Source organism: Oncorhynchus masou, chromosome 24 (assembly GCF_036934945.1).
Source record: "Oncorhynchus masou masou isolate Uvic2021 chromosome 24, UVic_Omas_1.1, whole genome shotgun sequence".
Lineage (NCBI taxonomy): Eukaryota > Metazoa > Chordata > Actinopteri > Salmoniformes > Salmonidae > Oncorhynchus > Oncorhynchus masou.
The window spans coordinates 96,173,698-96,186,194 of record NC_088235.1 but is presented as its reverse complement, the minus strand read 5'-3'; the positions used below and the strand labels follow the sequence as shown (position 1 = coordinate 96,186,194).

The 12,497-nt window shown below is 42.8% G+C and overlaps 1 protein-coding gene across 8 annotated transcripts in view; it reads right to left on the bottom strand.

The window, feature by feature from the left end:
• The window catches only part of ptprfa (protein tyrosine phosphatase receptor type Fa), a 317,924-nt gene that overhangs the window by 150,671 nt on the left and 154,756 nt on the right, over nt 1-12,497 (bottom strand). For all 8 annotated transcript variants that reach the window (XM_064935762.1, XM_064935763.1, XM_064935768.1 and 5 more), the window contains one exon: nt 11,539-11,649. In XM_064935762.1, the coding sequence (XP_064791834.1) occupies nt 11,539-11,649 (111 nt within the window). The remainder of the gene's footprint in view (nt 1-11,538; nt 11,650-12,497) is intronic.

Genomic DNA, 12,497 nt, shown 5'->3' with positions numbered 1-12,497 from the left:
AGGGGAGAACTGCATGCTGTGTCAGATAAATAGGGAGAGATGTAGAGGTTTATGACAGATCTGACCTGCATCCCAAATGGCACCCTGTTCGCTATTTAGTACACCACTTTTGATCAGAGCCATATATGGGCCCTGTTCAAAATTTGTGCACTACATAAGGAATAGGGTGCCATTTGGGACAGATCCTTAGGCTTTCACACCGAATAACGTTTTCACTTTGCACTGGCTGACAACTTAAATGAAACACAGCAGGGTATAGCTAGTGTTGTATAATTTGGGAGCGGTACTTCTTTGAACAAAGAAGCTGAAAGAGGATTCTATGCACATAATGTCTTTCTTTGGCTCAATCACGTACACTATTTAAGTTAATTAGTTACAACCAAGTGAATAATAACTTAGAGAAATTAAAGTTCAGTATTTGCATGAGCTCAGTCAGTCATTCAATAAGTGAGACAAGAGAGGAGATAGTAATCTTGAGAGAGAACATATTGGTGGTGTTGGAGGCCATCCTCTCTGTAAATACAAGCGCTGCATTGTCTATCTGCTGGGACCGGTTGGGAGGAGAAAAGAAGGATGGGAGGGAACCATAAGGGTCTGTGATACAGATGGTTGACATTAACACGGATTCCCACGGAGACTGGCCTTGCCTGAGAACGTGACGAGGCGGACAGAGGGAACGACAGAGGGTGGAAGAAGGTGAGGAGGAGAGGAGAGATAAAAAAATAGATAGAGAGGTAGTGAGACGAGGGGAGAGGGCTGGCTCTAGGCCAGAGTTATGGGCCATTCCCTTTAACGTTTTAGAGTGATCAGAGGAAACTTTTTAAAAGTCGAGTTGCAAAACTTTTAGATGTATCAGGGTGCCACTACTGCCAATCTCATATTTTACGACTGTATTTCTGTTGCTATAACCTCACAGAGCGGGGGTTGTAAATCATCCTGCAGGTGAAGCACAGCAAGCAGCCAAAACCAGGCCTTGACGTTTCAATTCTCAATTGATCTCCCAACACACACAGATCTGCAGGAACTCGCATTAAGTCACCCGCAAAACTATCCCCTTTCAGACAGCACTGAGACTCTTGATCATCAGTAAGCAGCAGTATGATACTGTCTGAGAATGAGACCTATAAATAACTAACGTTCCCATTTTCATCTCTCTTTGAACAGGAAAGATCCAAGGTTGCAGCAAAACACTGAACCAAATGGCACCCTATCCCTTATATAGTACACTACTTTTAACCAGAGCCCAATGGGTTCTGTTCAAAAGTAGTGCACTATGTAGGGAATAGGGTGCCTTTTGCGATGTAGCCAGAATTTAATTTGGGAAGCGGGAGGAGAACTCTGTAGCAGACCTCTGTTTTGTGTTTGAAGATAAAATAGAGGCAATATTATTCACATCACAACTCTCTTAAAAACGGTGTTTATCATCATGACAAAGAAATGACTTGCTTATTTCCTTACCACAGTAAAATGATGCAGGCAGAGTAGTAATATAGTACTTATTCTCGGGCCCACCAGCCCTGGCTGGCCAGCAGATACATCTCCCCAAACTGGGTTTAAAAACAGGCAGGGGACCAAAATGGTAGTTTTTTTCCTCTAATACAAACAGCTCAGTTTTATGTGACTTGAATGCTGCATGGGGTGTGAGGTGAGGTAGCTATTCCTCTTTCACTCTCTCTCTTCCTCCATTTCTAACCCCCCCCCCCCATGAAGATAACTACCAACTGTGATGTATTATGTGTAGCTAAAGCACCTTGTGCTACACTAACACAGCATAACAAAATCCCTTTTTCATTAAGCCTATGTCTTCTACTGTATTCACCTTACCTAAGCCGAGGATTAGATTTTGTATGCAAACAGTGCATTCAGAAAGTATTTAGACCCCTTCACCTTTTCCACATTTTGTTACGTTACAGCCTTATTCTAAAATTGATTAAATCCATTTTTTTCCTCATCAATCTACACACAATACCCCATAATGACAAAGCAAAAACTGGTTATTAGAAATGTTTCAAATGTATAAATGTAAATTTGTATTCAGACACTTTGCTATGAGACTATAAATTGAGCTCAGGTGCATCCTGTTTCCATTGATCATCCTTGAGATGTTTCTGCAACTTGATTGGACTCCACCTGTGGTAAATTCAATTGATTGGGTGTGATTTGGAAAGGCAAACACCTGTCTATATAAGGTCCCACAGTTGACAGTGCATGTCAGAGTAAAAATCAAGCCATGAGGTCGAAGTAATTGTCCATAGAGCTCCGAGACGGGATTGTGTTGAGGCACAGATCTGGGGAAGGGTACCAAAACATTTATGCATCATTGAAGGTCCCCAAGAACACATTGACCTCCATCATTCTTAAATTAAAGAAGTTTGTAACTGCCAAACTGAGCAATCGGGGGAGAAGGGCCTTGGTCAGGGAGGTGACCAATAACCCGATGGTCACTCTGACAGAGCTCCAGGGTTCCTCTCTGGAGATGAGATAACCTTCCAGAAAGGCAACCTCCTCTGCAGCACTCCACCAATCAGGCCTTTATGGTAGAGTGGCCAGTTGGAAGCCACTCCTCAGTAAAAGGCACATGACAGTCTGCTTGGAGTTTTCCAAAAGGCACCTAAAGGACTCAGACCATGAGAAACATGATTCTCTGGTCTGATGAAACCAAGGTTGAACTCTTTGGCCTGAATGCCAAGCATCACATCTGGAGGAAACCTGGCTCCTTCCCTATGGAGAAGCATTGTGGTGGCAGCTTCATGCTGTGGGGATGTTTCTCAGTGGCAGGGACGGGGAGACTAGTCAGGATCGAGGGAAAGATGAATGGAGCAAAGTAAATAGAAATCCTTGATGAAACCTACTCCAGAGCGCTCAGGACCTCAGACCTAAGCACACAGCCAAGACAAAGCAGGAGTGACTTCGAGACTCTGAATGTCTCTGAATGTCTTTGAGTGGCACAGCCAGAGCCCGACTTGAACCCGATCTAACATCTTTAGAGAGACCTGAAAATAGCTGTGCAGAAACGCTCCCCATCCAACCTGACAGAGCTTGAGATGTTCTGCAGAGAAGAATGGGAGAAACTCCCCAAATTCAGGTGTGCCAAGCTTGTAGTGTCATGACCAAGAAGATTCGAGGCTGTAATCGTTGCCAAAGGTGCTTCAGCAAAGTACTGAGCAAAGGGTCTGAATATTTCTGTACATGTGATATCAGTTTGAATTTTTTTATATACATAAGCAAAAATGTAGAATAAAATGTTTTTGTTTTGTCATTATGGGGTATTGTGAATAGATTGATGAGGGAAAAAAACATTGAATCAATTTTAGAATAAGGCTGTAACGTATCAAAATGCGGAGAGTCAAGGGGTCTGAATACTTTCCGCATGCACTGTATGTGTGAGTGCCATGTGCACAATCTATGTATGCACCAAACCTTAAATAAAGTCTGAGAGTGATTTATTCAAGTCACGAAAACACTGAGATTTTGAGATGTATACATCTATTCCTCTGTAATCAATTTGAGGCCAATGGTCGAGTGACTCATAGCTTTTCAGAGGAAATGCACCAATCTATTAGATTTGAGTCTGCAAGGTGTCAAAGTGACATGCTGGGTAGCGCAGGGCATAGAAGGAGGAATTAGAGCAAGCCAACATTAGTCACTGTGTACATTATTAGAAGGATGAGGAGGTTGGAGGTTACCCATGGATATGGAAAATGGTCACAAAATGGTTAGTGTTGATTTGCTGACCGAGTGAGTGACTCAGAAAGGTTATAACAAGGGGTTATCTCAATTATTATTGGCTATGGAGGCGGTGGTACAGGTCAAAGGATAAAGGTCACCAGAAAGTGTTGGAGGAAGAGAACTAATGTCATCCTCCATGCAGTAGAAGGGAGCAGGAGAACGCCATGGGGTTTAGTCACTGGTTTCACAGGAAGCAGTTTTAGTATCAGAGGAAGTAGTATCAGCAGTAGCAACATGAGAAGCTGGCAGTTATAATGCAGACACACTCTTATCTTCATTGGCATGCCACAGAGAGAGAGAGGGGGAGAGAAGGGGGGAAGGAAGGAAGGATTTGGGATTGGAAGCACAGTCCTGATAAAGAAAAGGTAAGGATTTGGAGCTGAGGGCGGTAGGGGGTGGAGGGTGTGGGGGGGGTGGAAGCACAATCGTTGTTGCACACACATTTTTGGCACACAGATATTGTCAAGCAAGGCATGCAGCAGCCCAGGCACTAGGCAAACAAAGCATCAAGCACATTACTAGCTAGCTACATAGCAGCTACGATCATGATGCCATGCTTGAGTGATCACACAAAATGGTCCTATAATAAACAATAACACAACTATCCCTGTAGTAATTTACAGACCAACTCAAAGTCCTTGTCTAATCGATGCCAGTAAAACTATTTGACTTCAGTTTGCCTGCCTGCGGAGGTACTGCAAGACCACACTGTATTGACCAAAACGGGATTCAACTGACCCGCTGTACAACAAGTAAACAAAACAAACAACAACATTAAAAAGTCATCTGGTTACAAGATGAGCTCCAGGTCCAACAAGAGGTTCTCGTCCATTCTTTATACTCTGTGCTGGGATCTAGGAGCATTGGTCTACCAACATCTTACATAGAAGAGAGAACCAACACTTCTCACCAAACAGTCTCTTCAATACTATGGGTTATGGCTTTGGAAACTCTGACAGAAACATTGACATGGGAGTGCACTTTGACATGGAAATGCATTATGCAAGCATAATGGTCAATTAGATGTGTAACACACAATGCAAACATTAATGTGTACTGGTATACAGCACAACATCTTGTATATCATACATTACATGGACTTTGAATATTTCTCTATTCTGACCAATTGTCTTCTGACAAAGCTACAAGCATCCAGAAAGCTACTTCTGTCATCTGTTTGGAGCAGATAGAATGGAGAGATGAGATTCCTAGCCAACTGAACTGGGAAAATAATATATTGGCAATGAGAGGAGGCAGAGAAAGAGATGACAGCATCTCCTGCAGCTCCTTCTCTATCAATGAAAGTAACTTAGTAAGTATTTATGAATAATACAAAGGAGAGGAATGAGTTGGTTATCTATCCAAAATATAGTCCTTTATTAGAGAAAAGGTATTAGACTGCCTGGGATTATTGGGAGTTAAGTTGTTAGCACGGACCTCAATTTTGGAAAGTGCCAAGCTGATGTGTGAGTTGGCAGGAGGGTCGGGTGGCTGAGATGGTTCTTATCTACCTCCCCTACAGAGAGACAGCTCCTCAGCTCAGCTTTAAGCTTAAAAAGACAGACTAGAAAAAAAATATGGCAAAACACACTGGGTCCTTCAAATAAAGAAAAAAACCATTTAAAGAATAATGATCCTCCTCTCTGCCTTAGTCTCTCCGTCACCCTGTTTTTCTCTGCTCTCACTGTTCTGTGAACTAAATCTGGAAGCCCAAATTGAATACTGATTCCAAAATAAACAATCAAAGCTGATTTAGCCCGTTTAAACACTCGAAAACTCTGAAGGCTTTTCCCAGTTAACCAGAATAACACAACACGGTCTCCTAAATAGGTTAAGCGTTCCAGAGTGGTTCGGAAAAAGGCAAATATTGAAATTTGAACTTTTATGTAAATAGTTCTGATCTCTTAAGCTTCATGCAACATTCTTATATGTGTTCCCTGACCCGGTATAAATACCATTAGCCAATGAGAAACCACCCGGCTGGTGTCAAAATAATACAAGACCTGACCGTTCCATCACTCAGAGCCCACACGCTCCTCATTTTCAAGATATCATAAACAATGGATATAGCCAAGGCTGCAATGCTTTCTACTGATAGCCTATTGTTACTCCCTAGATGAGAAAGAAATCCACATCCAACCCCTATTCATCAGCATTGAGTGGGTATCTTAGATAGGGCAAAGTCCAGGTATGATCCTTATGTCTCTGTATTCTCTGAGATTGTATGGTGAAGAGCTATGCTATCAGCTGATGTAGGTGGATGAGAGGTAACAGAAGGTGAGTGGTGCATTCAGCTAGATTAGTGAGAGCCTGTGGGCAGCAGAGATATGAGGGCTCAGGCCCCATGAGGTTCTGGCCAAAAGTAGTGCACTATATAGGGACTAGGGTGCCAATTTGTACACAACCATGGTTGGACGGATGGTGGGATGGAATAGACACACCCCAGGTGAGGTGAGGAACATCAGAGAACACAGACAAGGTCCATACTTGACAGACTGAAGCTAACAGAGAAGACCCATCCATGCCAGGCATATTCAAAGACATATAACAGTGTAGATGGTTGAGGGTGGAGGCAAGCAGCATAGCAGCGGTATGGTTGAGGGGTAGAGACAAGGTAGGAGATGCACATAGGAGGTTCAGGTTGGTAAAGGCAGATAGTATCCTGAGAGGCCCATCAGGCCGGGACGGGCCTTGAGACCCAGCCTGATGCTGTGGGTGCTGCCAGGCTCCAGTCCGCTGACACTGGGTGCACTGTGGGGTACCGGAGGAGAAGCAGGAAGGTGAAGAGTGAAAAAAAACCAACCTTCTCGTTGATCTGAGAGGATTTGGTGAGGTTTGGATTGTTTTTTGGATGGCGGGGTGCGATGATGATGGAGGGAATAAACATAAGAGAGAAAAAGAAAAAACAAGAAGATAAAAAAGAGGAGGAAGAGGAAGAAGAAGAGGAAGAAGAGGAAGACAAGGAGAAACAAAGAGAGTAAAACAGGCAAATAGTTCCGCTTATCCATAAAAGAGAAAGTGAAGAGAACACTATGGAGACAAAAGCCAGTGCATTGATACACACACCCAAAGAACACACATAGCAACATCTCACATACAGTACATACATTAATATAAACCCAACACAATACAAACAAACACACACACACACTCCTCCCTTTTCCTGACTACTCTCATGCCTTAAGCCCCTCCCTTCCCATCATGTATTAAGATGGAATCACAGAGTCAGGGGCTAAGTCCCAAATGGAACACTAGTTCCTAGAAATCACACTAGTTTTGACCAGAGTCAAAAGTAGTGCACTATAAAGGGAATAAGAGTGCCATTTGGGACACAACCAGAGTCTCCCTGGCTGACAAGCGGACTTCATTATGCACACAAAGCTGACAGTGTCCTGCCGGTAGCTAAGTCAGGCCACATTTACTCTGCTCATTGACTCCTTCTTAGCAGAGCCACTGAGGAGAGCAGAGAGAGGCTGGGTGTGAATACAAACATCACTGACGTCACTGACTCTGAACTAGTCATACACTCAGTCAGAGACTCACACAGAAAATGGCCTGACCACAGAGCTATACACTGACCACAGAGCTATACACTGACCACAGAGCTATACACTGACCACAGAGCTAAACACTGACCACAGAGCTATACACTGACCACAGAGCTATACACTGACCACAGAGCTATACACTGACCACAGAGCTAAACACTGACCACAGAGCTAAACACTGACCACAGATACAGCTCTGTGCATCATTCACTCAATATACAGGCAATGGCCTGTTAACACCTTTGTTTCCTGACAGACCTTATCAAATGGGTCACGATGGTGAACCAGTATAGTGATTTCAATGTATCCTATAAATAATGTCCCATACATTGTGTCATATGTGCACAATTGTATTCCTACGTAAGCAGAGTATTGTATAGTGTATCTAAAGATGATATGCTTTATAGATGTAGTTCCTTTGTTTTAAAGACTGTTTCTAACCTTGCATACAATGCATACACACACACACACACAACACGCACACACACAACGCGCACAAAGACAGACAGACAGACAGACAGACAGACAGACAGACAGACAGACAGACAGACAGACAGACAGACAGACACACAGGAAAAAAAAGAACACAAAAAATATCACACACAAACACGTTTCAGAGAGAAAATCCCAAGGCACATGAAACCTTGAATGAAACGAAGGCAAACCACATACAGACATGAGAAAGCACACAGACAATGGTAGACTTCTTTTTCATAGCAGGATAAGCATTTGTGAAATGAACGCTCCCATATACAGTCTGTGTATATGATACAAGAACACCGGTGATCAGAAAGAAAAAGCTGAGAGAGACAGACAGTATAAAAGGAAGTAGTACAGATTTAGAAGAGAGAGAAAAAAACCATCCCTCTTCACACACGCGCACGCACACACGCACACACACACACACACACACACACACACACACACACACACACACACACACACACACACACACACACACACACACACACACACACACACACACACACACACGTACACATACACACACACACACACACTATTTCAGGCATCAGAATGTGCAAAGGAAATGACAACCCTGGTAAAGTAGAGCACACACCTGGAGAGACAGAAGTTAGACCCGTTCAGACAAGAACACATTGTACAGATACAGAAGCAAGTAAGAAAACAACACACAGGAAAAAGCCTAGTAGTCTTGACCTTAATGCCTTCAGTTGTAGGTTTAGTAGAATGATATTTCAGCACAGCGTATAAAGTTCATTTTTCTCAAATTATTCAACAATAAAGTAAAACTCCATGGCAACGCATAATGGTCTGAGTGATTTCAGTGAAAAATACTCCTATAGAATATGCATCATTTTTTCACAGTGTAAGGAACACTTAAAAATACTATTTGCGTTCTCAAAGGCAATTTCTCTCTCCAGTGTGAGATGTAATCTGCTCTCACACACACATTGCACGCACACATACACATGCACATACCGCAGGATTGTAACATGTGCATGTGCGCACACACACAAGCAACCAATTACACAACCTCTTACTCAGTCACAGGGCATGTGCAGGCTGATTACAGACCACTCATACATATATTAAATGCCATTCATCAAACGGACTAATGCTAAATCTGTATTCCCTGCATCTGCACTCCCTCTGCCATGTGGTCCAAGGTATGCGTCCCTAATGAAACCCTCTGGTCAAAAGTAGTGCACTATAGAGGGAATAGAATGTAGGGAATATGGTGCCATTTGGGACGTAACCCAGATCAAAAGGGGAGCACAGCAAGATATAATCTCCTCTATATGTATTTTAGATGAGTTTTCTTATCACTTCCTTATCACTGAATGGGTCATGTATGTAATCTGGGCAGGTTAGCGTTTGTCGTCATGAATCTTGTTCTGAAGGCAGCTCTGCAGAGTGGTCACTAGTTAGCACAGCCACAAAGTCATACAATTTTATACCTAACCTTAACCTTAGTCCCATTGCTAACCCTAATGAACCCTAATGCTTAACCGTAACCTTAAATTAAGACCAAAAAGCACATTTTTCATGAATTTTTACAATAAATACAATTCTGACTTTGCAGCTGGCCTATTTAAGGGGAAATCGATCAGTTCTGCCTCCAGGACAAGACTCATGAAAATAAATGTCAACCTGTATAATTTCGGGGAATTCACGAGCCGGGCTGAATGAGCAGGTTTTCAGGGCTGTGTACAGTACGATTTCACGTTCTGGAACACTCAATTGTATGGAAACGGTACTGAATGACCAGTTGAAAAACGGGGAGTGATTGGGTTGTGGGTTGGGGAATGCTGTCAGCATGGCCACTGCCCTTTAAACACGTAACTCATTGCTTCAAGCCACACCTCAACACACCCACCAAACGGGAGAAAGCGTACCTCACAGTCTGTTCAAGAACTTACACGGATGTTTTGGGGAAATGTGTCATTACAAACTGTTCCACAATGCAGCAAACATTCAAGCGAATGGGATGCATGTCAGGTTTCCACATCCATAGGATGTTTCCTGTCTGTATGTCGGAGGTCAATCAGGGGACAATTTACCCAGAAGGCATCTGCTGCAATGCAGGGTAGGACTGCTGCTTTTATGCTGTGGTATAGATGTGTCAGAACCTGAATAATTACACGTTTTTGGTAGTGAAGTTATCTGAAGAACATTATAACATTGACTTAAGAATTATAACTCCGCAAGGAAAACATATTATCCTACTGGAAGCTAGTTAACATTTAATTTGAAGAACAAAGTAATTTATGTGATGGCACGAATTAAGACTTGATTAAGACACTAATTAAGAAATATTTATGGTATGGAAATGGTTAAATGGTAATCTACAACCAGTATTGATATATCAGAATGGTCTCAGTAACATCATGGGGAGAATAACTTCATTATTTGTCCTTAAGGAACCTTTTCAATGTGTTTGCAATGAGCACTATTGAAAGCCTATAGGCGTGTCCAAAACATGCAAAAGCAAGGTCATATGGAATCAACTAGAGTTGAAGCATGGAAGTTGCCTTTGAGAAGCTGATATTGGATGGTGGAATAGCGGCTAATTGAATCATTTGCTGCCAAAACGTCCTCTCTAAAATACCATGGAGGTTCCGTTTGATTTGATCAGCCCTGTTCACTTTGTACTAGGAGAACACAGACTGGCAGTGCACAATTTAGGGAATAGGGTGCCATTTGAGATGCAACCATAGAATGAATATCTTGTTGATCTGGGAATTTCCTCCTCTCACGATAACAGTAACCATCCAGGTGTCTATTGACCTTGTTTGTATTCCTTCAAGACTGCACATGTACCACCAGCCTATTGCATCCCAAATGGCACCCTATACCTATATAGAGCACTGCTTTAGACCAGAGCCCTATGACCACTAGTCAAAAGTAGTCCACTTTATAGGGAATATGGTGGCATTTAGGATGCAACCCAAGACACTGTGGTGAAACCACACCTGACCTCCCATTCACCTCTTAAGAGTCAAAACATCCTGTTTCAACTCCTGTGAGGTGAATGGGTTCAAATACCCTAATAACAGGAGACAGTTATTAAAAGTATGCAATCTTCCAGGAGAAAATAAAATGAAAAAGAAATAAAAAATACCCCCCCACAGAGAACAGACAAAACATTTACAGAACAAGAACAGACACAACAGGCATCAACAGTTTAGGCTGAGACTTTCACTGAATGGTTGGCTGGTTCACTGGTTGGTTGACTGGTTTAGTGACTAGTTGACTGGTTAACAGACCAGTTGACTGGTTAACAGACCAGTTGACTGCTTAGATGCTCTATTATTAAAGTGAAGAAGTAGTTGGTTAACGTGACAGTTTCTAGTCAGGTAGTGATTTGAATATATCCATGTGGAGAATTTGTATAGCTAAACGGGACTCGCTGTGGAGAAGAATGGGTATGTTAACCAGTTAGTGTAAGCAGGACCAGCTAACCTCCTGGATTTCAACACATTTTGCCATGAAAGAGAAACAGGACGTTTTATACTGCGATTCTTCACATTGTGCTATCATATGCTATCTGGGGGGCCCCCGACCCTTGCCCTGCATGCCCGTTTGGTAATCCGGCCCCGAGTGTAAACTAACCAAATCAAATGTTGTGTAGCTGTGGAGTGGGTTAGCTTACACTAGCCTTTACCACTTGACCAGCGAGCACTGTGGGAAGTGATAGAATAGAACAGACATAGGTGGGTGGATGGGTGGATGATGCCCACTGTTAGCAGAAACCTGCTCACCTAGGCAGGGTACTTACCTCTCACGTAGAGATTAGCCGGAGCCGAGTAGCGGGTCCCGGCGCTGTTGACCGCCACACACTCGTACTTGCCCTGGTCGGACTCTTCACTGTTCTCTATCTGGAGAGCTCCTGAAGAGAGAGGACAGACTGTCAAGGCTCAGAGTCCACTCAGACGGATAGAACGAGATACAACGTCTGCGTCTCAAATGGCACCCTACTCCCTACATAGTGCACTACTTTTGACCAGAGCCTTATGGGCCTTGGTCAAAAGGAGTGCATTATGTAGGGAACACGGTGCCATTTGGGACACATACACATACTGATATGTGTGTTCAGACATATACATGAATTCAAACTCACCCATCCGCACACACACACCTGTTTTGCCTAAACAAAAACAGACATAACCAAGCCGACTTGTCATACATGTACAGTATACTGTGTATCAAAACAACCAACGTTTTGGCAACAAGCCCATCCAGCAGACAGATATTTTGGCAACATTGAGAACGACCAAAGCACAGAGGACATGAGGCTTCCTATAAGGGACCTATATTCTACAGGAATGATGCAGTAGTACTTTCCATGAAATACCCATATGTGGTTATTAACAGGGACTGCAGGTCATCCTGACGTTACAGGAAGTGATACAGGATAAAAGCAAAGCAAAGAATTCAAAGGTGTACAGCAGTTTAAAGGTTAGGAATTGTACACCTGGTGTCTCATAAACAAAAAACATATTTATCTTCTCACTTTCCAACACTAAAGTCAAATACAGGCCTGTGCCATTCTGTGAGTGACAATGTCAGTACAGAGAGGTGGGAATCACTAAGAGTTCTGCTGTTCTTTCTCTCCTCATCACTCTGTCAAAGCTTCAGTCTTCAGCCTCACAGATTTACTAGTTACAAATCACTAAAGAATTCTGCTTCGTTCACCACTGATTAGGTGTTATCACCTGAACTACTGTTGGTGACAGT